Consider the following 21,843-nt stretch of genomic DNA (forward strand, 5'->3'; position numbering starts at 1 on the left):
GGGCTGGGCTGGGCCTCCCAGGCCGTGCTAACTTCTGTCTGTCTTCATCTCTCTGGGGGCAGTGAGTGTGTGCGTCCCAGGTGGCTGAAGCCCCCAAGGTCCAAGGCAGGGCGGGCAGGGTGTGGCTGGCATTCTTGTGCTGGGCAGGGCCAGGCCCTGAGGACAGTTTAGGCCCCAGGGGGACAGAGAAGGGCCTGCCTGGCATGACTCAGAAGTGCCAGGGAGGGTCTCCGGGCTGGGGGCCAGCTCCCTCTGTAGATCTCCGAGCACGGAGGAGGCCCTGCCAGTGGAGAGCCCGCAGGGCCGGCGGCCTCCAGCAAGACGGGGCTCAGCCACAGCCCTCCTGCCCAGCCCCAGGGCGTGGGCTGCCCGAGCCCGGGGGCTGCCCAGTAGCTTGGACGGCGCAGGCCAAGGTGGAGTCTGGCCCTGGCCGTCCTGGCTGGGAGTTGAGCCCGGGTCCAGCGTGTGTGTCCTCCCAGGATACCTCCCAGGATGCCTCTCCAGAGCCTCTTAGTTGCCCTGCCTTGGAGCATCCCCCGCCGCCGAGCGCTGCCGGGGAGGAACCACAGGCACCCCCCTCCATCCTCCTCTCCCAGCCCATCAGCAATTCAATTTGTGCCGCACCAGAGGGATGGTGTTAGTCGAGTCAGAGTTAATATGATGTATTGATGGGTTGATTTCCCACCGGCCGACTATACACCAGGCTCCGCAGGGCGTCGCCCCTGGGCCGCCCACCGCCTCTCACCTCCCTGGGGCCAGGGCGGGTGCGGGCCTGGGCCTTGGAGGTGCCTCTGCAGCCAGTCTCCTTGCTTCTCTAGCTCCAGGGTACCCCAGATTTTCGGGGAGTCTGGCATCCACCTTCCTACCCATGAGCCACTTGGATCACCATGGAAACAGCAATGTTCTCTATGGGCAGCATCGTTTCTATGGAGCCCAAAAAGGCAAGTGCCGGCTTGGGGCCGTGCTGGGGTCTGGGGTGCAGGGCATCCTGGAGGGTGAGGCAGGGAGGGGCCGGGGGCTTCTGGGGCGCTGGGTAAAGGTGGCCAGCCTGGGCACACCTACGCCCCAGGTCTCAGGCCACGGCGGCGTGGGGCTGGGGGGGAGTGAGCCTGCTTCTCAGGCTCCCGGAGGACTGAAACTCCCAGGAGCATGGCCAAGAGGCAGGTTACGTGCTGGGCCCGGGTGAGCACTCTGAAGACCCAGCCACGCGGCCAGGACCTTTCTGGCTGCCGTGGAAGGATCTGCAGGAACCGCTGTCCCGAGGGGTGGCGCTCAGCTCCCGCACACCTCTTTCCTGTCCTCCACTGCCTGGGCAGCTTAGGGGGAAGATGCTGTCGGGTAGGGGTGGCGGAGGCCCGCAGGGGCCTGCGCTGGCGGCCTCTCAGAGCTGCATGAGGCCCAGGCCCGACCGGCACACCAGGGCCTCGGGTCAGGCAGAGGCCGCAGGCGATGTCTCCCTGCAGACGAGGAGGGGCTGTCCCTCCATCGGCGGAAGGGGGCCTCCAGAGGTGCCTCTGGAGAGGGGGCGCTGAGGTCAGGGCCCTGCTGAAGAGAGGACAGGGCTGGTGGGGCCGTGGGGAGGGGTACGTGCGAGCATGCTCCCCCGTGCACATGCACACACTCGTGCAAAGGCCTGACCTCCAGGGCGTGGATCCCCTCAAGGAGCCCGCGGGAGGTGTGGCCGCCTGGGGAAGGGACAGGTGTGGGGAGTGGCTGGAGGCCCTCGTGCCCTGTCTCGAAGATTTTTCCTGGGTGGAGTGACATCTTATTTGGGTTTTAGAAAGGGCTCTCTGGGGTGGTGCCCAGGAGATGGGCAGGGGGACCGTTGGGTTGGTTATGTGTTTCAGATGACAGGTGGTATAGACTTAAATTGGGGCCCCCATCGTGGCCAGGCTGTGGGAGGGGTGCTGCTGTGGAGGAGCGGCTCAGAGGGGAGGGGGGAATCCATCCTCCACACAGGGGGACTTCCCCAGCGGTATCCAGGAGGTGGCCAGATACTCGTGGTGAGGGTCGGTGCCGTGGGACCCCCCCCCCCGGGTGAGGACAGACATAGCTCGGGGGAGCCCAAGGAGCCCCGAGACGGGGGGCTCTCAGTGGAGGCAGAGGAGGGCCCCACCAAGCACCCAGCAGGGTGGACAGGACACCGGGCAGGGCAGGGCTTAGCAGGTAGCGGTTAGATCAGAAGTGTGCCAGAGCGGGTCTCAGGGAAGGAAGGGGACCCCAGCGAGGCAGTTTTGGGGGTGAGCCCACGGCTAACTCTCATGTCCTCCTACCCCCCCGCCCCGGCCCTTTCTCCCAAGAAGCCTCCCACTCCAGGACATTGGTGTGTCTTGCGACGCTGGGCCTGGCCGGGTGGCTGAGGTCCGGAAAGCCTCGGCCTTGACCTGGGCCTGGACTGGCTGGCTGGGATTGATGCAGATAAGACCCTGCCTGGGCCGGGCCAGGAAAGCACCCCCAGCCCCAGCCCCAGGGGAGGGAGAGATGCTGGATGCTCCCAGCAAACCAAGTTTCCTTCAGCTTGGTCCAGGTGCTCTGCTCCACAGAGGACAGCCCCCCACAGGCCCCGGGCTGGGTCCCCCAAACTCCCACGTGTGCAGCTACTTTGACAGCGTTTGCCAGGGCTGAACCAGAGCCCCAGAACCCCCTCTGGCAGTGGGTCGCTGGCATCCCGGAGCGCCGGTGGCCTCTCGGCGTTCAGCGTTTCGTGGTGGAGTCCCATCCAAGAACATTTGGGTTTCGGAAATCAAGCTAATTAGGGTTCACCCAGGCTACCCTCTTCCCCCTTGTTTTAATTAGCAGGAAACTGACGAGGAACTTGTGACTGAGGACAGTTTTACAAGTTCCAAATGTTTCTTTGTTCCCCTTGCTGCCCCCTCTGGGCTCCAGGCCCTCCACGCAGCCTGTCTGCCACCCCAGCCGGTTGTAGGGGGGGTGGCCCCCCAGGTCCCCGGAGACAGGAACCCAGCCCTCGTTCTGGGAGCAGTGGGCGTCTCCAGGGCCGGCTGGGGACCCCCAGGGAGAGCACGGCCCCGGGCAGGAAGGGCTCCACCCACCACCCACCTGCCTGGAGGGGCTCCCCCGAGCTGCAGGGGTGTCGAAAGCCGAGAGCGGGTAGGAGTAGGGATGGCCGGCAGGGCCCACTTCCTCTTCCTTCTCTGAACCATCACCGGAGCCCCAGCTGGAGGCGCCCACAGTGACCATGCAGAGGAGCCGGGGGCCTTGCCGGGGCCCATCCTCAGGCCTCACTTCCTGCTGGGGGTCTTAGCTCTCACGGGGGCCTGGTCAGAGCCGGGCATTTTGCGGTCCTCCATGCACGGTCCCACAGGCCGCGAACTCTCTCCTGCCCGCGCTCCAGGTGGCTGGGCATCTGGGCCCAGCCAGCTATGCGGTGGTCCCATCACGCCACACGCCGTGCGCGCCACCCCGCAACTGTGAGTCAGCACCCTCCCCAGTGTCTAAGGCTCTGGTGGCTGTTTGTGAAGCGCAGCCCAGTTCCCGACCCCCCCGACTTTGTGCGGGGTGAAGCGCAGCCCAGTTCCTGACCCCCCCGACTTTGTGCGGGGTGGGGGAAGGTGCCTGATCCGCGCACACTGCCACCTGCCTCTGCCCTCCCCCCACTCTTCCCCATGGGCGCTGGGGGCCCCGGCCCTTTGCAGCTCCCGTCTCCTGGGAGCTGCACGCAAGTCAAAACCTTCAGGGCGGGGGGGGGGGGGGGGGTGGCGGGGGAGTTCCGTTTCCCGGGCACAGAGCTTTGGTTTGGAACGATGCCGGAGTCCTAGACGGACAGGCCCACCTCATGAATGTGCTCAGTGCTCTGAGGGTGTGCACGCGCACATGGTTAACGTGGTGACCGAACACAATGTCTGTTTTACGACTAAACCTTCTCGGCGGTAGCCGCAGGTTGCTGCCCGCTGGTGCCGGTGGAGAGGCTCCTGGGGCGTGTGTCTCAGGGAGTCTGACCTCTCCAGCCCCTGCCCCGGCCCTCCCAGTGACCTTGGTTCTCTTGGCACGCAGATAACTTCTACCTGCCCCCCCAGCCCACCCTCCTGCCTGCCAACCACAACTTCCCCGGCGTGGCCCGGGCCGCCCCCGGCCACCCCATCGGCTCCTGCAGCCGTGACCGAGGCGAGGCCGGCCCCCTGCAGAAGGGTGCCAAGGAGTTCGACCGCTTCCTCCTGGGCAGAGAGAAGGCCGGCAAGGCAGCAGAGGGCAAGGAGCGGCCGGCAGCCGAGGAGGAGGGCGGCAGGGATCGGCACAAGCTGGTGCTGCCCGGGCCGGCGGACGGCCCCTGCCAGGAGAGCGGCGTCGCGCCCCGCGGCGCCTGTGAGGGCCGCCCCAAGCACCTCGCCTCCTGCCTCCTCAACACCAAGGTGCTCAACGGCGAGATGGGCAAGGCCGCTCTGGCCAGCTGTGCAGGTGGCATGCTGGTGCGGCCCGGCACAGGAGTCGCGGCCTCGGGGCGCTGCACCAAGGAGCCGGCGGGCCCCGCAGAGCCCGGGCCGGCCTTCAGCGAGTGCCTGGAGAGGCGGCAGATGCTGCACCATGCTGTGGCCTACACCGTGCCGTCCGGCCTGCCCGCTGGGCCGCCCCCGCCCCTCAGCACGGCCGCCGGCTCCTTCCCCTGCTTGCAGCTGCACGCCGGCCCGGACGGGCTCTGCCCGCTGCAGGACAAAGTCCCCCGAGACCTGAAGGCCAGCGGGCCCACCTTCGTGCCTTCCGTGGGACACCTGGCTGAGAAGAGCCGTCCCTTCCAGGCCGCCGAGGCCTGTGCCGTGGCAGGTGAGGGCAAAGACCGGCACCTCGATGGTGCCTCGGCCCCTGAACATGCTGTGCCCTATGGGGTCTCCTATGCCCACCTGAAGGCCGAGGGCAAAGGCGAGCGGCGGCCTGGGGGCTTCGAGGCTGCGCTCAACCCCCGGCTCAAGGGCCTCGAGTATCTCAACAGCACAGGCCCCGAGACCCCCTTTTCTGGGCTCCCCAAAGGTGGTCTGGACAAAAGTGGCTACTTCGAGCTGCCCGCGCACTCACAGGACTGTGCCCGGCCAAGTCACCAGGACCCACTGGGTGGGAAGGTCACCCAGGCCTGCTGCACTTTAGATAAGACCGCCGGCAAGGAGACCCCTTCAGGTCCCCCTGGGGCCCAGAAGGTGGCCCGGATCCGGCATCAGCAGCACTTGGTGACCCCCGAGGTGGACCCAGGGGGCAGCGGGGCCGAAGCCAAGCGCAAGTCCCTGGAGCTGGCCTCTCTGGGCTATGGCGGGCCCCACCTGCCCCCGTGGAGCATCCAGTCGGGCCAGGGCACCGCCATGGCCATTGGCGAGGAGCGCAAGGGTGGCACCTATCTGGACCCCTTTAGCGGCAGCCTGCAGCAGGCCGCCCTCCTGCCCCAGGACCTGCCCACCCCGCCTGACGAGGTCTCAGCCATGAAGAACCTGCTCAAGTACAGCAACCAAGCCCTGGTCGTTGGCCAGAAGGCGCCCTTCGTGGGTCTGGGCGGCCTCAAGGCCAGCTGTGCCCAGCAGGATATGAAGTTCCCAGCCTCCAAGGGCCCAGCCCAGGCCCCCAGCGAGGCCGAGAGGCCCGACTGTGCCCGAAGCCGGGAGCACGACACCCCGCACAGCGACGTGGAAGTGAGGCAGCCACCCGTGGGCATCGCGGTGGCCCTGTCCCGGCAGAAGGACACGGTGAGCCGGCCAGAGATGGCCTACGGCGCCAGCGCTGGGCGGCAGGGCCGGGCAGCCCCTGCCTTCAAAGGTAGGCCCCTTGGTGGGGAGGGAGGCAGGGAGTGGGCTGACCTGCCCTCATGTACCCGTCCGAAGCTTACCCGGGACGGGCCCTGGGCTCTCCCACTGTCCCCTCCCCGTGTCTGCAGTCTCGTCCCTCACGGGGCTGAGCAGCCCGCCCCCATCCCTCGAGGCCACCAGCTCCCCACACCTGCCTTTGGCAGGACCCCTGGGGCCCACAAGGCAGGAGGCCCTCCTTTGGTTTGACGGGCCTCTTGGCTCGGAGCGGGGTCCCTGCTTGCTTTAGCCGCTGGCTCCCCAGCCACCCCGACCCTTGACCTTTCTGCCGTCTCCTACCCATGCAGCAGGTGGCGCGCCCCGCGCCAGCCACGCACTGGACCTGGAGGCCGAGGAGGAAAGGGCACGGCTGTCTGAGGACCGCCTGGGCCTCGCCGGCCGGGAGCTGCTGCTGCAGTAAGAACAGGGCTTCGGCCACTGGGGCGGGAGCCAGGCCACGGCTCTGGGATAGAGTGGCCTGACGTGGGCCGGGCGACACACTCCCCCCGCCCCCGGGCTTTGCATGGGTTGCTGCCTGTGTCGGGGGTGGGGGGAGCTCTGCTCACTTTCCCGCCACTGTCAGGGCCACGGCCGGGATGGACGCCCCGATCCTGAGGCCCACCTGATCCTGGGGTGTCCCCGTGCCCCTCCAAGGTTGATGTCGACAGGATGGGGTGGAAGAGCTGGGTGGGTGGCCGGCGGCTGTGCTGAGCCCCCACTACCCCCGGTGACCCTTAGGGACAAGGACCGCCTGGAGTTCTCCCGGATCCACCCGGCGGGTGGCTGCCCTGGAGACCTGGCCCCTCATCTTGTGATCGGCAGCGGTTCCTCCCTGCCGAGCAGTCAGCTGGGCGGGGACCCGGCCTCCCACCCGCACCCTGCCCACCCGCCCTGGCTGCCCCGCACCCGCAGCCCCTCCCTGTGGATGGGGGGACATTCCTACGGTCAGTGCTCCGAGGGCAGGCAGGGGGGGCAGCCAGCGGGCTTGACGGGCAGGGCTGGCCTGGGGCTGAGCGGCCCTCGGCCCGGTGCGGGAGGCCCCAGAGCGCGGGGCCCGGCCGGCCTGGGCTCCCCGCTCCACTCTGCCTTACTGCCTTACTTGTGTCCCCAGGCCTTGGGCACCCCGCCCTGCACCAGAACCTGCCCCCAGGCTTCCCCACCTCCGTGCCCGGCTCTGTGCCCTCTGTGTTCCCCCTCTCCCAGGACAGCCCTGCCCAGCTCGTCATCCTGCCCTCTGAGCCCGCACCCCACACCGCCCCCCACGCGCTCGGTAAGAGCCTCTTGGGCAGGCTGCTTATACGTGGGGGTGTCGGAAGTGGGTCCGAGGAAGGGAGCAGCCCATGGGGGGGATGGGGCAGCAGGGAGCAGGCGAGAGGTAGATGAGCTGTCGGTGAGCGGGGCTCAGGGGGCTGGGGCACAGCCCGCATCCCGTCCTCGCCGGGTCTCATGGCTCCTCTGGCCCTGCCCACAGCTGACGTCATGGACCAGGCCTCCCTGTGGCCCCCCATGTATGGGGGCCGGGGCCCCGCCCCCCACGTGCAGCACCCAGGCCAGCTACCTGTGTACTCCCGGTCCCAGCTCCTACGGCAGCAAGAGCTCTATGCCTTGCAGCAGAAGCAGCAACCACGGGCGGCCCCCGTCCAGGTACCTGCCCCAGGCCTCACCCCGCAGGGACCCAGTGCTGCGCTCCTTCCCTCCCTCTGCTCCAGCCTGGCCTGGCCCCTGGAACCCCCCCCCGTGGGATGGTGCCCTGAGCCTCTCCCTCGCCCTGACAGCGGAAGCCCGAGGACCATCACCTGGAGCTGGAGGAGCCTGCCCAGGAGAAGACCCTGAAGTCCACCCACAAGCCAGTTGCCTTAACCCCCACAGCCAAGGGCACCCCCTCACCGGCCACCGTAGGCCCTGTCAAGCTGTCACCTTGCTGCCACTCGCCTACCCCAAAGCCCCCCACCAGCTGCCCCACCACACCACCACGTCCCAGCGCCCCGTGCACTTTATCTGTCTGCCCCTCGGGCAGCCCCGGGCCTGGCTCCAAGCTGCCCAGCTCCGAGGACAAGAGTGGGGAGGGCCGGCGGTCCGGAGCCGATCTTAGCACGTTGGAACCAGGTGAGAGTGGGCAGCGCTGGGCTGGCCATGGCCCGCCCCTTCCACGCAGAGGCCTTTTCCCACTTCTGGGCGTGCAGAGCTGAACTGCGGGGGCTGCCCTCGTTGGGCACCTGCAGGGGTGCCCTCACATACACAGGCCCCCTGGTAGGGCCCAGGGCTCTGTTACTTGGCTTGTGGTCTTTCCTTCTCTGTCCACTGTCCCTCCATGGGGGAAGCACTCAGGGTCCCCACCGCCTCCTCCCCAGTCCCTGGCAGACGAGGCAGGACAAGGGTTGAGCTCTGTTGGCCGGCAATGGGGGCCACCAGTGACAGAGCGCCTGGCCTGTGGGACCGGTTCCCGGCCCTGAATCTGGGTCTCAGTCCCCCTCCGTGTGGCGTGTCCCCCGTTCCTGTCTCACCTGCTTCGAAGGCAGAGGCAGAGGGCTGGCGGGGGACCCTTCCTCCTAGGTGTGAGTCAGGGATCTAAGGCCACCCTGTCCCCGTCCAGAGCAGGGTCCCCCATACCCCTGTTGCCCCTCCTGACGACACCTGTTCTTTCACAGACCTGCCTCCTGGATACACCTGCCGGGCGGCCAGCCCCGCCTTCTCCCTGTCCCCCAGCGTGCACCCTCCTGACCTCTCGGACCCCAAAACTATGCAAACTGCAGCCCCCAGGGTCCAGCCTGAGCCAGCGAGGACGTTCCCGCCCGGGGAGCTGCCCCCGCGAAGCCCCCAGAGCCCACAGGAGCCGGGGTTGCCCTCAGGGGCCAGGGAGGCCACCCAGGACCTTGCTGCCACCCCCCACCCTGCCGAGCGGGGACCCCTGGGGAAGGCAGCAGACCCCAGCCCACTGGAGGGGCTTCGAGAACTGCGATGTGGGGCCCTCCTCGAGGGAGGGGGCCCCGAGGCCACTGGCCAGGCTCATTCTACTCAGGGAGGGGCTGCAGAGGAGGGGGCCACGGCGGAGGGGGGTGGGGAAGCAGGGCCAGGGCGCTCATCAGGGGCGGGCCCCCAGGCCCTGCAGCAGCAGAGAGGCCCAGACGCCCTCGATGAGGCCAGACCAGGCAAGCAGCAGGCCCCCAGGGAAGCAAGGCCGGAGGAGGGGGCTGAGTATCAGGAGGACAAGCCGGAGGAGGAAGAGGGCCAGGGGTCAACTTTCAAGAACAGCCACCTGCCCAGGGCGCTCCTGGGCCTGGATGCCCTGGTGGCAGCCACCATCGACCTGGGGGACCTGCCAGGCATCAGCCCGCTGGACCCGCAGCTTGCCGCTGCCCCGGGGCCCCCATGCACAGCCCCTTCACCCTGTAGCTCAGGGATTCATGGAATTGCCCTGCTCAGCGAGCTGGCTGACCTGGAGATCCAGCAGCAGAGGAGGGAGCCGGCCTTGCAAGGTGAGCACCGCCCCACCCTCCGTGAGCCCTCTGGGGCCCCAGGGCAGCTGGCCAGACTGTGGGCTTCGGCTCGGCTGTCCCACAGTGGGGCCCCCGCAGCTGCCTCCCCCCCCCCCCTCCGGCCCTGTCCGTGGCCCTGTTGGCTGGGGGCAGGGCCCTCGGCTTCAGAGGGGTGGCCTCTAGGGCAGCGTTGTCGCGATGTTCACAGGGCCCTGTGGGGACTCACAGGTGTCCTTCAAGGATGTCAAGGCCGTCAGGGGGCGAGGTGGCAAACGGGGAAAGGTTGGGCTCCCCTCTGTAGGCATCCAGCCCTGACCTGCTCCCAGCCAGGCCCAGGGGAGGTGGCCTGAGGCCAATCAGACAGTCCTCGGACCTCAAACCCACATGTCCCCTGCAGTTTCACCAGGGCTGGGGGCTGGGGTGCCGGTCCTTCCTGCCCCGGGGCTGACCTGCAGGTGGAATTGCTCCTGGGCTCCCAGCACCCAGAAGAGCCCCCGGGCTCAGGCATAGGGTCTGGCGCTAGCCCACGGTGAGCCCTGGACCAGGGCCTGTGGGGACCCCACACAGGCCAGAAGACCCTCCTCCCTGCCCAAGCAATAACCCTAGAGCGGCCCCCGAGGAGACCCCCGCCCGGGGGGAGCACCCCCAGCCAGGCACTGTGCTCATGATACTTATAGAAAGAACCCAACAAAGTTCTCTCGGCTTGCCCACTTGTTTTCCCGGTGCGTGAAGCCCTCCGCTGCCCGCCTCCGGCACCCCGTGTGCTGTTTGGAGGTGAAGCGAGTGTCCTCGCGGAGCTTATTTCCCCAGAGCCTCTGTGTCACTCTCCCGTCCTCCTAGATGGGCCTGGCGCTGTGCCGAGGGCAGCGTGCTGGGGAACCCCTCCACGTGGGCTCTCTGCTGGACCCGGAGGAGGGCCTCACTTAGGGCTGGGGGCTGCAGGGTGAGGCCCCCCACCCTGGTCAGGGCCAGGGCCGCCTGGAGCCACCACGTGAGCGTGGCTGGCACAGAGTGTGACGAGCGGATGCCGGGCGCCGTGTGTGGCCACCCAGTCTGTGCATGAGAATGCCTGCTGGACCGGTGCCCATTCACTGAAGGAACGCTCCATGTAGACCACGTGTGTCCCCATGTGGGCGCTGCAGCTGCGGCCCAGGCCAGGCGCCATGGTGTGTGGACCAAGGGAGATGCCGTGGCCAGGTCTCCACTCCAGCCTCCCCTCCTGGAGCCCCCAGACCCCCCACCCTCCCCTCCTGGAGACCCCAGACCCCCACCTTCCCCTCCTGGAGCCCCCAGACCCCCACCCTCCCCTCCTGGAGACCCCAGACACTCACCCTCCCCTCCTGGAGCCCCCAGGCCTCCACCCTCCCCTCCTGCTGCCCCCAGACCCTCCCCCTCCCCTCCTGGAGCCCCCAGACCCCCACCCTCCCCTCCTGGAGACCCCAGACCCTCAGCCTCCCCTCCTGGAGCCCCCAGGCCTCCACCCTCCCCTCCTGCTGCCCCCAGACCCTCCCCCTCCCCTCCTGGAGCCCCCAGGCCCCCACCCTCCCCGCCTGGAGCCCCCAGGCCCCCACCCTCCACTCTTGGAGCCCCCAGGCCCCCACCCTCCCCACCTGGAGCCCCCAGGTCCCCACCCACCCCTCTGTCCCAGTTAATTGGCTTGTCTGCACACTCTCGGATCCAGAGCTGTTCCCTATGAGCTCAGTGACTACCTTGCCTGAAACGTATTAGGAGATCAGCTGTGTTCTCAGATGAGCAGGAAGATTCACAGAGGTTGAAAATGGAAGAAGTATGTCCCAGGAAGCAGGGACCAAGAGGGACAGCAGAGCCTCCTGCCCCCTCTTCCCCAGAAGGGACCCCCTGAACTCCCCCTAGGCCAGGCATGGTGTTTGGTGAAAGGCCCCAGGAGCCCCCTGGAAAGTGGGGGTAAGGAGGTAGCCAGGTTGGCAGCTGGGCTGTGGTGGGGCAGGGGCTCAAAACCCAAGCCATTGGCTCATGGTCACCCTCACTAGCCCCACCCAGCAGGCCTCAGCTGCAGGACACTTGGCCTGCCCCCACCTGGGCTCAGGTCGAGGGAACTCGGCGGGTAGGCTGTCTGGCCCCCAGACCTCTATACCAGATGCAGGGACTTGGGCCCCAGGCAGAGCCTGGGGGCAGGAAAGGGGATTGGTAGTCAGACCCTGTGTCTGTCTGGCCTTGGATGGTGAGGTCTGCACGCAGGGGCCCAGCCCTGAGGCACCCAGAACATTCCCACCCTTGGAGGAGCCACCTGAGCCTCCCATCCACCCTGGAATTTTGGGAAGTCCAGGCCCTGTCCCTCCTGGAGTGTGGCTGCCGCCTGCTTCCTGAGTGGCCTGAAACCAGGCAATGGGCGGAGCCAAGATCCCACCCTGCCCCTAGACCCCACTTTGAACGGGTCTGCTGACCTCCACGCCCCCCACCCCTGCTGGCTGACCCTCACCCCTGCCCTGTCTGACAGCTCCCACCTGTCTGAAGGACTGTGGCGGGAAGCCTGAGCCTCCACCCTCATCTGTGTCCACAGAGCTGTGGCTGCTCTGGATAGCCTGGCCCGGGCCTTTCCAGGGCCCGGAGTTGGAGACACCCCCGAGGCATGGGCTGGGGCTGTTCCCGTCTCTCTCCACAGCCCCTGGGACTAGAGAAGCACGCGGTGTGTTGCTGGAAGCCGAGAAGAGCCCTCCCCAGCCCATCTCCCCGCGCCCACCACCCTCCCCCAGGCTCAGCCGTGGGACGCGTCTCAGCACGCCTAGTCTGAGGGGTGCGGGGGGCGGCGCGGAGGAGCTGCTTGGCCACCACAGTGACCCCGGCAGATGGGACACCGTGTGGAACTTCTAGCTGAAACAGGGCTTCGGGATAGCCCTGCCCTGGCTGCTGGGGGCGGGGGGGCGCCCTCAGCCTCCCACTTGCTCCCGCGGCCCGGCCGTCGCTCGACCTGGTGTCCAGAGGTTTACGCTCCTGGCACCTGCCTTGCTGATCTGTCCCGTTGCTGAGGCTCGCTCTCCCTGCGGCGCCGTGGCCGTGGCCGTGGCCGTGGCCAGGCACTTCCCTGTGCACGTAATAAGTATCTCACAAGGGGTGCGTGAAGCAGGGTGATGTCCCTGCCCTACGTGCATCCTCCCCCGCATTTATCTGTTGGTGTCTGTGTGACTCGTGGGGTCTTGCTCTCTTTGACTGGCTGTCATTGGCCACTCTTCACGGTTTACTTTGATGGTGGAAATGTGTCAGATTGGGCGCCCTCAGCTGGCCCCTGTGGGCACCGACGTGTCCCCGTCCCTGTTGGACACCTCCTGGCTCACTACACTCCTCCCCTGCCCCTGGAACCAGCCGTTTCTCCAAGGAGCCCGGTTCCTGTCCTGGGAGGATGGCATTAGAAGCCAAGTTCAGGGTGTTAGGGGTGCTCATTGCAACTGGGGTATTGCTGCTCCCCAGCCCTCTCGGAGGGCAGAGCGGGATGTTCTGAAAATCACCACTGCCCACTGACCGCTTCCGTCCCAGGCATCCCGTCTGGCTGCACGGGGCTCCTCCTGGCCGGTCCTCCTGGGATCAGCCTGCCCCTGCTGGCCTGACTCCCTGTCTCTGCCACCACCCTGCCCTGTCCTGAGTCTCGGCTCCAGGCCTCTCCCCTGGACGGATGCTGCCCTCCTCTGGCTCAGCTCTGACCCTGCACTGAGCCGTTCGTCTCACCCCACTTTTCATGGGGCACAAACACGTGGGCACTTTCTGTGTGAAGCATAATAAGCCACGTCCTTTAGCACCTAAATTGTTTAGGCTCTCCCTGTGGGTCTGTGCCATTCCAACTGGCCTGGCCCACAGTAGCCAAGAGAGATGTCCCCAGCCACGTCCCTGGAGCTGAGGCAGGGTGCTGTGTGCCTGCCCCCGCGCCCATCTCGCCGTTCCCAGCCACCTCACCCTGGTGCTTGGTCCTTGTGTTTTGGGGAGCTGGGCAGCCTGGAGGGTCTGGGCCATACTGAGAGGCAGGCTGACATCAAGAGCCTTTCCGAGGGGCAGGGTGTGCCCAGCATCTGCACACACCGACCCTCGTGTCCCCTGCAGAGGGAGAGGACGTGCTGGCTTTCGACCTGCGGCGCCTGGCCACGCTGGCCTCAGCCTGGTCCCTGGTGGAGGCCGCCGGCCTGGACAGCCCCTCCGCCACCGCCCAGCCCCCAGCTGCTGACCCCTGCAGGGCTCCCACGCTGACACCCCGCATGCAGATCCTGCAGCGCAAGGACACCTGGACCCCCAAGACCAAGCCTGTGAGTGGGGGGCCCTGGTCACCCCCCAGGGCTATAACCCCAGGGGACCTCCGAGCACCCCCCCGGCCGCCCCCATCGTGGGGCCCGAGCCAGGCTCACGGGCTCCTGTGCCCCTGCCCCCCAGGTCTGCCCCCTGAAGGCCGCCATCGACCGGCTGGACACGCAGGAGGTGGAGATGCGCGTGCGGCTGGCGGACCTGCAGCGGCGCTATAAGGAGAAGCAGCGGGAGCTGGTGCGCCTGCAGCGCAGGCATGACCACGAGTACGGCCCGGGCCGACGGCGGGGCGGGCCGTGCTGCCGCAAGGGCCAGGGAGCCACCTGTGGCCCAGGCGCCAGGGCAGGGGGTACAGCCCAGGGCCACTGCCTCAAGGTCAGGGAGCCGCCCGTGGGTGCCACACTGGGCTGGGGCTGGGCTCTGGGATGGCCTCCAGACGCCGTGGGAGGATGAGGTGCTGGCCCAGAGAAACCAGCCTTCGCCTGAGGGCCAAGCTCCCCAGGCCGGGCCTTGGGAGGGGCTGCCCTGCCCCCACAGCCCTCCAAGAGCCCGTGCCCTCTGCTGGACCCCCGTCAGGGAGTCAGGGTGGGCGCCAGCCTCTGACAGTACCCCCCTGCGGCCTCCAGGAGAGAGGAGAGCTCGCGCAGCCCTGCACGGCGAGGGCCTGGCCGGCCGAGGAAGCGCAAGTACTCCAGCCTGCTGCCCACTCTGCGTCCTGGGGGCCAGCTCCCCAGGGGCGACAGCAAGAAAGTCAAGTAAGTTCTGGGTGTGCGGGCCGCCACAGGACGCCTCGGGCCGGGGTGGGGCTGGGGTGCCCTCGACACCCCTCTCTGCGCCCCTCGCCCCCCCGGCGCCCCCTTCACAACTGCCCCAAAGACCCAGCACTTCCCTCCCAGAACTCCAGGCATGATGAGCGTCCAGGGGACAGAGCCTCCTACAGACGTCCCCTTCCCGATGCTCACAGTTTCCTCTCGGAAGCCACGGCAGGCCTGGAGCGTGGCCACACCAGGTCCACACCCCTGGCCGTGGCCTCGCCCCCTCGGAACAGCCTCTCGATCCGCACTGTCTGACTTGGTCGGTCACGCTGCCGGCGCCGTGTTATTATCCATTACCCGCCCGGCGCACTCGTTGGCACGCTCCCGGCCCAGGCATAATTGTCCTTCTCGGCTACAAATTGCCTCTCCCGGCAGACCTATTTGCATAAATCCAACGAGCTCCTGCAAACGTGATTGGTGAGCGCGTGTGCGCACTGCATCAATCCTGATGATTTGGTAATAATAGTTAAATCGGCACTAAATGGTTTCTTCAATTAAGACAGAGGCAAAAAATTAATCTCAGGGCTTTATGTCACAAAACATTAGCAAATGCAGAGAAGGTTACAGGGAGGGGGAGTCCGCCCCGCCTGTGGGCGGTGGTCAGACGCGGCCACCTGGGTGGGGACCTCCCCAAGCCCTCCCGCCCCCTGCCCAGGTGCCACCCAGCAGGGGACCCCCAGGGTTTCCCTTTGCAAACCAGCCAAGGCCGTCGGGGCCACTGGCCCTGGCGGAGCCCACTGGGGCCAGGGCCTGGCCAGTGGCCCTGTCAGGGAGTCCTGGCGAGGCCACCCCCTGCTTCCCTGGGGCCCACATGGCCCCAAGCGCCCCCAGCCTGGAAGCCCCATCCTGCTACTTGCACGCAGCCACTTTCTCGGCTGGCCCACGAAGCCGGGCCCTGGTTAGAGGGTAGCAGCGTCAGGACAAAGAGGGCACGGAGTCCAGGACCCTCCCTTCCCAAGGACTGGGGCTCCTGCCTGAATCTTGGGCTTCCGCCCTCTCTCCACCCCACTGTGGGGCCTTGCCCGGCCTTGGGGACTGGGCAGGAAGCAGAAGGTCAGGCTGAGAGTGGAGGGAGGGCGTCGTGCCTGCATAGCCAGCTTCCCGCCTGGCCGCCTCGCTGGGCTGCCCCAAAGCCGGGGCCCTCAGCCTCCATCTGTGACTCGTTTTCGTGAACACCATGTGAGTGGGGGGCGGGGCGGGTGACAGGCCCAGCCCCACAGGCATCCAAGCTCTTGGCCCCACACCTATGAGGCACAGGGATGCTGAGACTTGGTGTCAGCAGCTTTCCGGACTGTCTGGGACCTGGGCCGTGGAGTGCAGGGTCCCCTCCCTCCAGACCTGGAATTAAGGACAGGGTGTAAGCCCAGCAGTTGGGGTCCCTGGAGGCTGGGAGGCTGAGCCTGGACATGAGTTCCTCTGGCCACTGGACCCTGTCCTCTTCCTGGCAGTGGCAGAGCAAGAGGGAGGGGACCTGGCCCTCAGGAGCCTCTCTAGCACCTCTCTGTTCCTAACTCTGGGGCAGCTGGCCTTGGCACTCACCAAGGGCCAGGCCTGGGACCCGTGTGGCCCCACCCCAGCTTTGCAGGGAGCCACAGTAGTTACTGTACCCATATTCCAGGTGTGAAGACTGAGGCCACAGCTTGGTCACATAGTGGTCCAGCTGGCCACAGAGCCCTGGCTCCTGAGCTTTGGGCTGCCCCTCCCCGGTTAGCAAGCAGAGGCCCTGTCTGGGAAGCAGGTGCCGGGCGGGGAGGGGGGTGGGGGGCTCAGCACTGGCTTGGCCGCCCCGGGCCACCCAGCAGCCATGCATGTGCTGTGAGGGGCCTGGCACAGGAAGACAGCCTTGTCCAGGAAGAAGCAGAGCCTGCAGGGGCTCAGGGGGCGGGGTCTCTTGGCTGCCACCACAGGGCCCATGGCGGGGAATGGGGCCAGGGTGCTGAGGTATGCTTGCATCTGGCCCCTGCCCACCTGCACCCCATGCCCCCAGGGCGGTGCGGTCCAGCCTGAGCCTGCTGTGTGCTGAGCTGCGGGGCGGGGATGAGCCCCCGAAGAAGCGGAACCGGCTGGAGTCCGGCGTCTATGTGGGCCTGCAGCCAGCCTCTGTGGTGAGCACTGCAGCAGCCTCGCCCCAGACTCGGGGGCTCGGGGGTGCAGGGTGTCGGGCAGACTGCAGCAGGCCACACGCCTGCCCCGTGCCAACCCCCAGCTGGGATCCCCCTGCTCAGATGAGGAAACCGAGGCCCGGGGAGCTCCAGGTAGCTCACGGCAGAGGCTGGCCCCCAAACCCGCAGGTGTGGCTGGGGCTGGTGATGCGCCCCCTGCCTCAGCGTGCTCCAGCAAAAAGAAAAAGAACACATGCTACTGTGGGTTCCAGAAAGACTCCAGCAGTGAGGGCCCGTGCTGTCCATGGTGCCAGGTGCACCCCCTTGCGTAGTGGGCAGCCTCCCTGGGGGCGGGCTTTCTCACACTGCCACAGCCCATTCCTTCTGGGTGCAGGGGGCACCTCCTCCCCACCACCCCGCATTCCAGGGTTCTGGGAGGGACAGGTGAGAGGCAGGGCTGAACGTCTTGCCACTTCGCCCGTCCCTCCCAGAGCAGACCCCTGGGCCCGTGGTCTCCCCCCCCCCGAGCCTGAGTCAGGTGGGCAGTCTGGGGGTGCTGAGGACTGGGGGATGGGATGGGCCACAGGCTGGGCTCCAGTGGGCAAGCCCCGTGTCCCAGGGCCAGGCGCCCCCTTGGCCCCTTCGGAGGACAGGACCCGAGGAGGTGCCACTGTGAGCTGATGTGGGCAGAGGGCAGGCTGAGGGCGGCAGGGCCGTGGCTCGGGGTGGGGGCCCTGATGACTGCCGCTCCTGCCTGCTCGTTCGCAGGACAAGGTTCGGTGCAAGAAGAGCAGTGGGCAGGGCGAGCTGGCGTCCGCCGTGGCCCACAAGGTGGCCCAGCTGAAACCGAAGGTCAAGAGCAAGGGGCTGCCTGCTGGCCTCAGCCCCTTCAGGCGGAAGGAGCCTGCTCCGGGGGGACGCATCCGGAAGAAGCTGTCCCGAGCCAAGGGCACCAAGGTGCCGGGGGCAGCCCGGCACACACAGTCGGAGGACAGTGGCGCCAGCAGGGAGACCCCCAAGTTCCCGGGCCAGGCAGCGGTGGCCACGGCACAGGAGGCAGGCAAGTGGTTGGTGTGAGCGCCCCAGCCAGAACCTCAGCCGCAGTCCCTCGGGGTCTGGGGGAGAGGGCTGACGGGCTGAGACGGCCATCAGAGCCAGGTCAGGGCTCCTGGAGGGCACCAGACCCACTGCAGCCGCTGGGGAAGGAGCCCCCGCCCCACGGCTGAGCCCAGTGGCTCTCTGCAGGGCCACGGGGAAAGAAGACCCTGGACGCATCCTGGAAGGGGGGCTAAAAATGGCCCTTCTGCCCGCTGTAGGCTGCTTTCCTGCAGTGTCCGGCCGGCCTGACCTGGAGGGTTATCAGGCCCCCAGCAAACCCTTACGTCCAGAAACAGGCGCCTGGGAAAATAGATGCTTCCTCCCCGCCAGGCCTTGCCCACCCGCACCAAGTTCTCGCCTGAGAAAGAACAAAGGGAGGGGAAGAGGAAGCAGGAAGCAGGAGGGCAGTAAGGGGAAGGGGCTGTCCTGGGGAGGGGGATCCCCAGGCCCAAAGGCGGACGCCCCGCTGCCCAGGGCACAAGAAAGGAAAACAGGCAAGAAGAGGAAGGTCAGAGAGGGGCCCCTCCCCTCCCCATCCTGGACGCCTGGCCCAGGTGCCTGGCCCCTAAAGTAGCCCCAAGGGCGACAGTGACGGCCCCCCCCCACGGCCCCCCAACGTAGCCACGTGCGCACAGACGATCGGCTCCCCCAGCCCCACCCCGGCGTGGTGCTGCTCCAGCGCCGAGTCATCTGGACCCTCTGCCTCCCCCAGGCAGTGGCTATGACAGTGAGAACTGCGAGAGGTTCTTGGGTTCAGAGGCACCCCCCAAGGAGCCCGGGCTGGTGCTACACACGGGGGCCAGCGTGGCCGTGCTGGGGCCCTCACCCTCTTCCGTGGTCAAGATGGAGGCCAACCAGAAGGCCAAGAAGAAGAAGGAGAGGCAGGGCTTGCTAGGTAACCCGGAGGCAAGGGCGGGCCAGGGGTCAGCCTGCTGGTGGGGGTCGCAGCATCAGGGACCCCTGTGACAGCCGCCTTCCCCCCACAGGGGCCTGCCGCCTGTCCAGCCCAGAGAGCGAGGTCAAGGTCAAGAGGCGCACGGTGAAGGCCAAGGTGGGCACCAAGCTGGAGCGGGCCCCAGGGCGCAGGCCCCCGGGCGCACCAGGCAAAAAGAAAGCCAAGGGCAAGGCCAAAGGCAGCCTGCGGGCAGACCCGGGGGCCACCCCCAGCAGGGACACCCTCTTCAGCCCCGCCCGGGCCTTCACCTGCCGTGAGGAGGGCAGCAAGCTGGCCAGCGAGCGTCTCAAAAGAGCCACACGCAAGAGCACAATCCTCCAGCCGGGACTGCGGGTGAGGGTCAGCGGGCGCCGCGGGCTCCTGGGCACCCTGATGGAGCCCTCCTAGGCTCGGCGGGTGGGCACCAGATGCCAAAGGAGCCCTCACCCCACCCTCTCTCCCTGCTCATTATGGCCTCCCCTGGGTCAGTGCACACCACACCCCTGGACTCACACTTGGGGTCAGCGTGCCCCATCCCTGGACTCACACTCGGGGTCAGCATGCATCACACCCCTGGACTCACACTCAGGGTCAGCCTGACTCACACCCCTGGACTCATACTTGGGGTCAGCCTGACTCACACCCCTAGACTCACACTCGGGGTCAGCGTGCATCACACCCCTGGACTCACACTTGAGGTCATCGTGCCCCACGCCTGGACTCACGTTCGTGTCACACTCGGGGTCAGCCTGACTCACACCCCTGGACTCACACTCGGGGTCAGCGTGCATCACACCCCTGGGCTCACACTCAGGTCACACTCGGGGTCAGCCTGAATCACACACTCGGGGTCAGTGTGCATCACATTCCTGGACTCACACTTGGGGTCAGTGTGCACCACAACCCTGGACTCACACTTGAGGTCAGCGTGCCCCACCCCTGGACTCCCGTTCGTGTCACACTCGGGGTCAGCGTGCATCACACCCCTGGACTCACACTCAGGTCACACTTGAGGTCAGCGTGCACCACACCCCTGGACTCACATTCGTGTCACACTCGGGGTCAGCCTGACTCACACCCCCAGACTAACACTCGGGGTCAGTGTGCATCACACCCCTGGACTCACACTCAGGTCACACTTGAGGTCAGCGTGCACCACACCCCTGGACTCACACTCGGGGTCAGCGTGCACCACAACCCTGGACTCACCCCTGGACTCACACTCGGGGTCCTACTTGGGGTCAGCCTGCACCACACCCTGGGCTGGCTGTGAGCTGGGAGGCTGGTGCCACCCTGACCTCGGTTCCTTCCCACCCGCCCCTAACAGCGGAAGAACGGGGCCCTGTCCATCGCCCTGTCACCACGCAATGCCAAGGCCATCCTGGGGAAGGGCAGGAAGGTGGGCAAGGTGAAAAGCAAGGCTGTCGGCAAGCAGGTAGCGTCCCCACCCCCCGGGCGCCCGGCCAGGGCGCAGACCTCTCCCACCCCCACCTCCAGAGGGAGTTGACCCCTCTGGCCCCCCAGGGCAAGGGCCGGGCCGTGAGTCGGCTGCTGGAGAGCTTTGCTGTGGAGGACGATTTTGCGTTTGACGACAACGGCAGCTTTGAGGAGGAGGAAGAAGAAGAGGAGGAGCCGGGAGCGGCCAGAGGGCCTCTGAGCGCCGAGCAGAGCGCAGCCCTGGGTGAGTGGCCCGGGGGCGTGGCCCCGGGCGCCCGGGGGCGGGGCAGGGGGCGGGGCAGGCGCTGACACCCTGTTCCCTCAGCGCGCTCGTGCACCATCCACAAGGAGGACCTGCAGGACGGGCTGCCCGTGCTCATCCCCAAGGAGGACAGTCTGCTGTACGCGGGCAGCGTCAGGACCCTGCAGCCCCCCGACATGTGAGGCCCAGGATGGGCAGGGGGGTGTGGGCCGAGGCCGGGATTGGGGGGGACAGCCGGGGACACCAGGCCCCTCATGCTCCGCCTTGCCCCCAGCTACAGCATTGTCATTGAGGGCGAGAGAGGCAACCGGCAGAGGATCTACTCTCTGGAGCAGCTGCTGCAGGAGGCTGTGAGTGGGCAGGGGCGCCCGTGCGGCCCACCGCCCTGGGGAGGAGGGCCGGACTGCACCTGGCCCCGCTCCTGGACATCCCTTGGGCCCCCCTGCCCACTCACAGCCCACCTCCCGTCCCTCCCGGTCCCGCAGGTTCTGGATGTCCGGCCGCAGTCCAGCCGCTACCTCCCACCAGGCACGAGGGTCTGCGCCTACTGGAGCCAGAAGTCCCGTTGTCTGTATCCAGGCAACGTGGTCCGAGGTGAGCGCCGCTCCCCGTCAAGGCCGCCTGCAGCTCCCTCGGGCAAAGCTGCAGAGGGGAGGGCCCCCCGCAGACAGAGCCGGCAATGGGGGCAGCTCCCCAGGCACCGGGAGAAGATGAGGGGGTGCACCGGGTGGGGACAGTGTGGGTGGCTCTGGCTGTCCACGTGGCCCGGCAGGGAAGGGGCCCAGAGCCCCAGCGCTGGGGCTCATGAACTGGTGACGTGGGGCCCCCTGGGGTGAATCCTTCTGACTGCCCCCCAGGCAGGGGGGTGAGTGGAGGGGAGGCCAGGGCCCTGAGTCCCTGTGTGTGGGCCCCAGGGGGGGGGTGACAGATGGCGGAGATGGGGCGGCTGTTCCAGCCGAGCCACAGGAGGCGGGGGGGGGAGGCCATCCGTTTCCCCGGCGGCTGTGGCAGCTCCGAGGTCGGACGTGATCGGGGGCAGAGTTGTCCCGATGTCATTTGTGAGGTGCCAGGAGCCCGTCCTGTCACCCTCCTGTCCCGGCCACCTGGCAGTCGCGGAGAACCACACAGACCCGGAGCGGGGGCCCCGTGCTCAGGTGAGCCTCATCCCCAGGTACCTGCAGCGACGACGAGGAGGATCTGGACTCTGTGGTCGTGGAGTTTGATGACGGCGACACCGGCCATATCGCCATCTCCAACATCAGGCTGCTGCCTCCGGACTTCAAAATCCAGTGTGAGCCCCGGGGCCGGGTGGGGAGGGCGGGGAGCCCTGGGGCCCCCCAGGCCTGGAGGCAGGCTGGGCCTCCCTGGGCTGCAGTGCTGAGGCCGCGCGTCCACTCTGCAGGCACCGAGCCCTCGCCCGCCCTGCTGGTGTCCAGCAGCTGCCGGAGGACCAAGAAAGCTTCCTTCGAGGCCCCGCCACCTGGCGAGGCCCCCGCCCCCAGCCTGTCGCCCAAGGCGCACGACGGCCCTGAAGCCTCGAAGACCCCCGGGAAGAAGTCCGTCAGCAAAGACAAAGCCGGTACTCACGGAGTGCAGAGAACACCGGTGGGGGAGCCCCTCGGGGGGTGGGGTGGGGGACCCAGGGTCCGGCAGGGGAGCGGCGGGGCAGGTGGGAC

At 67.5% G+C, this 21,843-nt stretch overlaps 1 protein-coding gene across 2 annotated transcripts in view; it reads left to right on the plus strand.

Moving 5' to 3' along the window:
- The window catches only part of BAHCC1 (BAH domain and coiled-coil containing 1), a 59,905-nt gene that overhangs the window by 32,918 nt on the left and 5,144 nt on the right, over positions 1 to 21,843 (plus strand). The window contains exons 3-24 of one of the 2 annotated variants that reach the window (XM_027567485.2): positions 819 to 941; positions 4,015 to 5,754; positions 6,089 to 6,197; positions 6,519 to 6,724; positions 6,892 to 7,050; positions 7,252 to 7,424; positions 7,556 to 7,886; positions 8,429 to 9,256; positions 13,325 to 13,524; positions 13,649 to 13,785; positions 14,146 to 14,274; positions 16,322 to 16,439; positions 17,205 to 17,496; positions 18,247 to 18,429; positions 18,521 to 18,822; positions 19,796 to 19,903; positions 19,993 to 20,149; positions 20,231 to 20,345; positions 20,442 to 20,517; positions 20,653 to 20,761; positions 21,339 to 21,458; positions 21,570 to 21,746. In XM_027567485.2, coding sequence (XP_027423286.2) covers positions 819 to 941; positions 4,015 to 5,754; positions 6,089 to 6,197; positions 6,519 to 6,724; positions 6,892 to 7,050; positions 7,252 to 7,424; positions 7,556 to 7,886; positions 8,429 to 9,256; positions 13,325 to 13,524; positions 13,649 to 13,785; positions 14,146 to 14,274; positions 16,322 to 16,439; positions 17,205 to 17,496; positions 18,247 to 18,429; positions 18,521 to 18,822; positions 19,796 to 19,903; positions 19,993 to 20,149; positions 20,231 to 20,345; positions 20,442 to 20,517; positions 20,653 to 20,761; positions 21,339 to 21,458; positions 21,570 to 21,746 — 5,892 coding nt within the window. The remainder of the gene's footprint in view (positions 1 to 818; positions 942 to 4,014; positions 5,755 to 6,088; positions 6,198 to 6,518; positions 6,725 to 6,891; positions 7,051 to 7,251; positions 7,425 to 7,555; positions 7,887 to 8,428; positions 9,257 to 13,324; positions 13,525 to 13,648; positions 13,786 to 14,145; positions 14,275 to 16,321; positions 16,440 to 17,204; positions 17,497 to 18,246; positions 18,430 to 18,520; positions 18,823 to 19,795; positions 19,904 to 19,992; positions 20,150 to 20,230; positions 20,346 to 20,441; positions 20,518 to 20,652; positions 20,762 to 21,338; positions 21,459 to 21,569; positions 21,747 to 21,843) is intronic. The other variant, XM_027567487.2, reaches the window with a different exon arrangement.

The sequence above is a fragment of the Zalophus californianus genome, chromosome 16 (genome assembly GCF_009762305.2).
Source record: "Zalophus californianus isolate mZalCal1 chromosome 16, mZalCal1.pri.v2, whole genome shotgun sequence".
NCBI lineage: Eukaryota > Metazoa > Chordata > Mammalia > Carnivora > Otariidae > Zalophus > Zalophus californianus.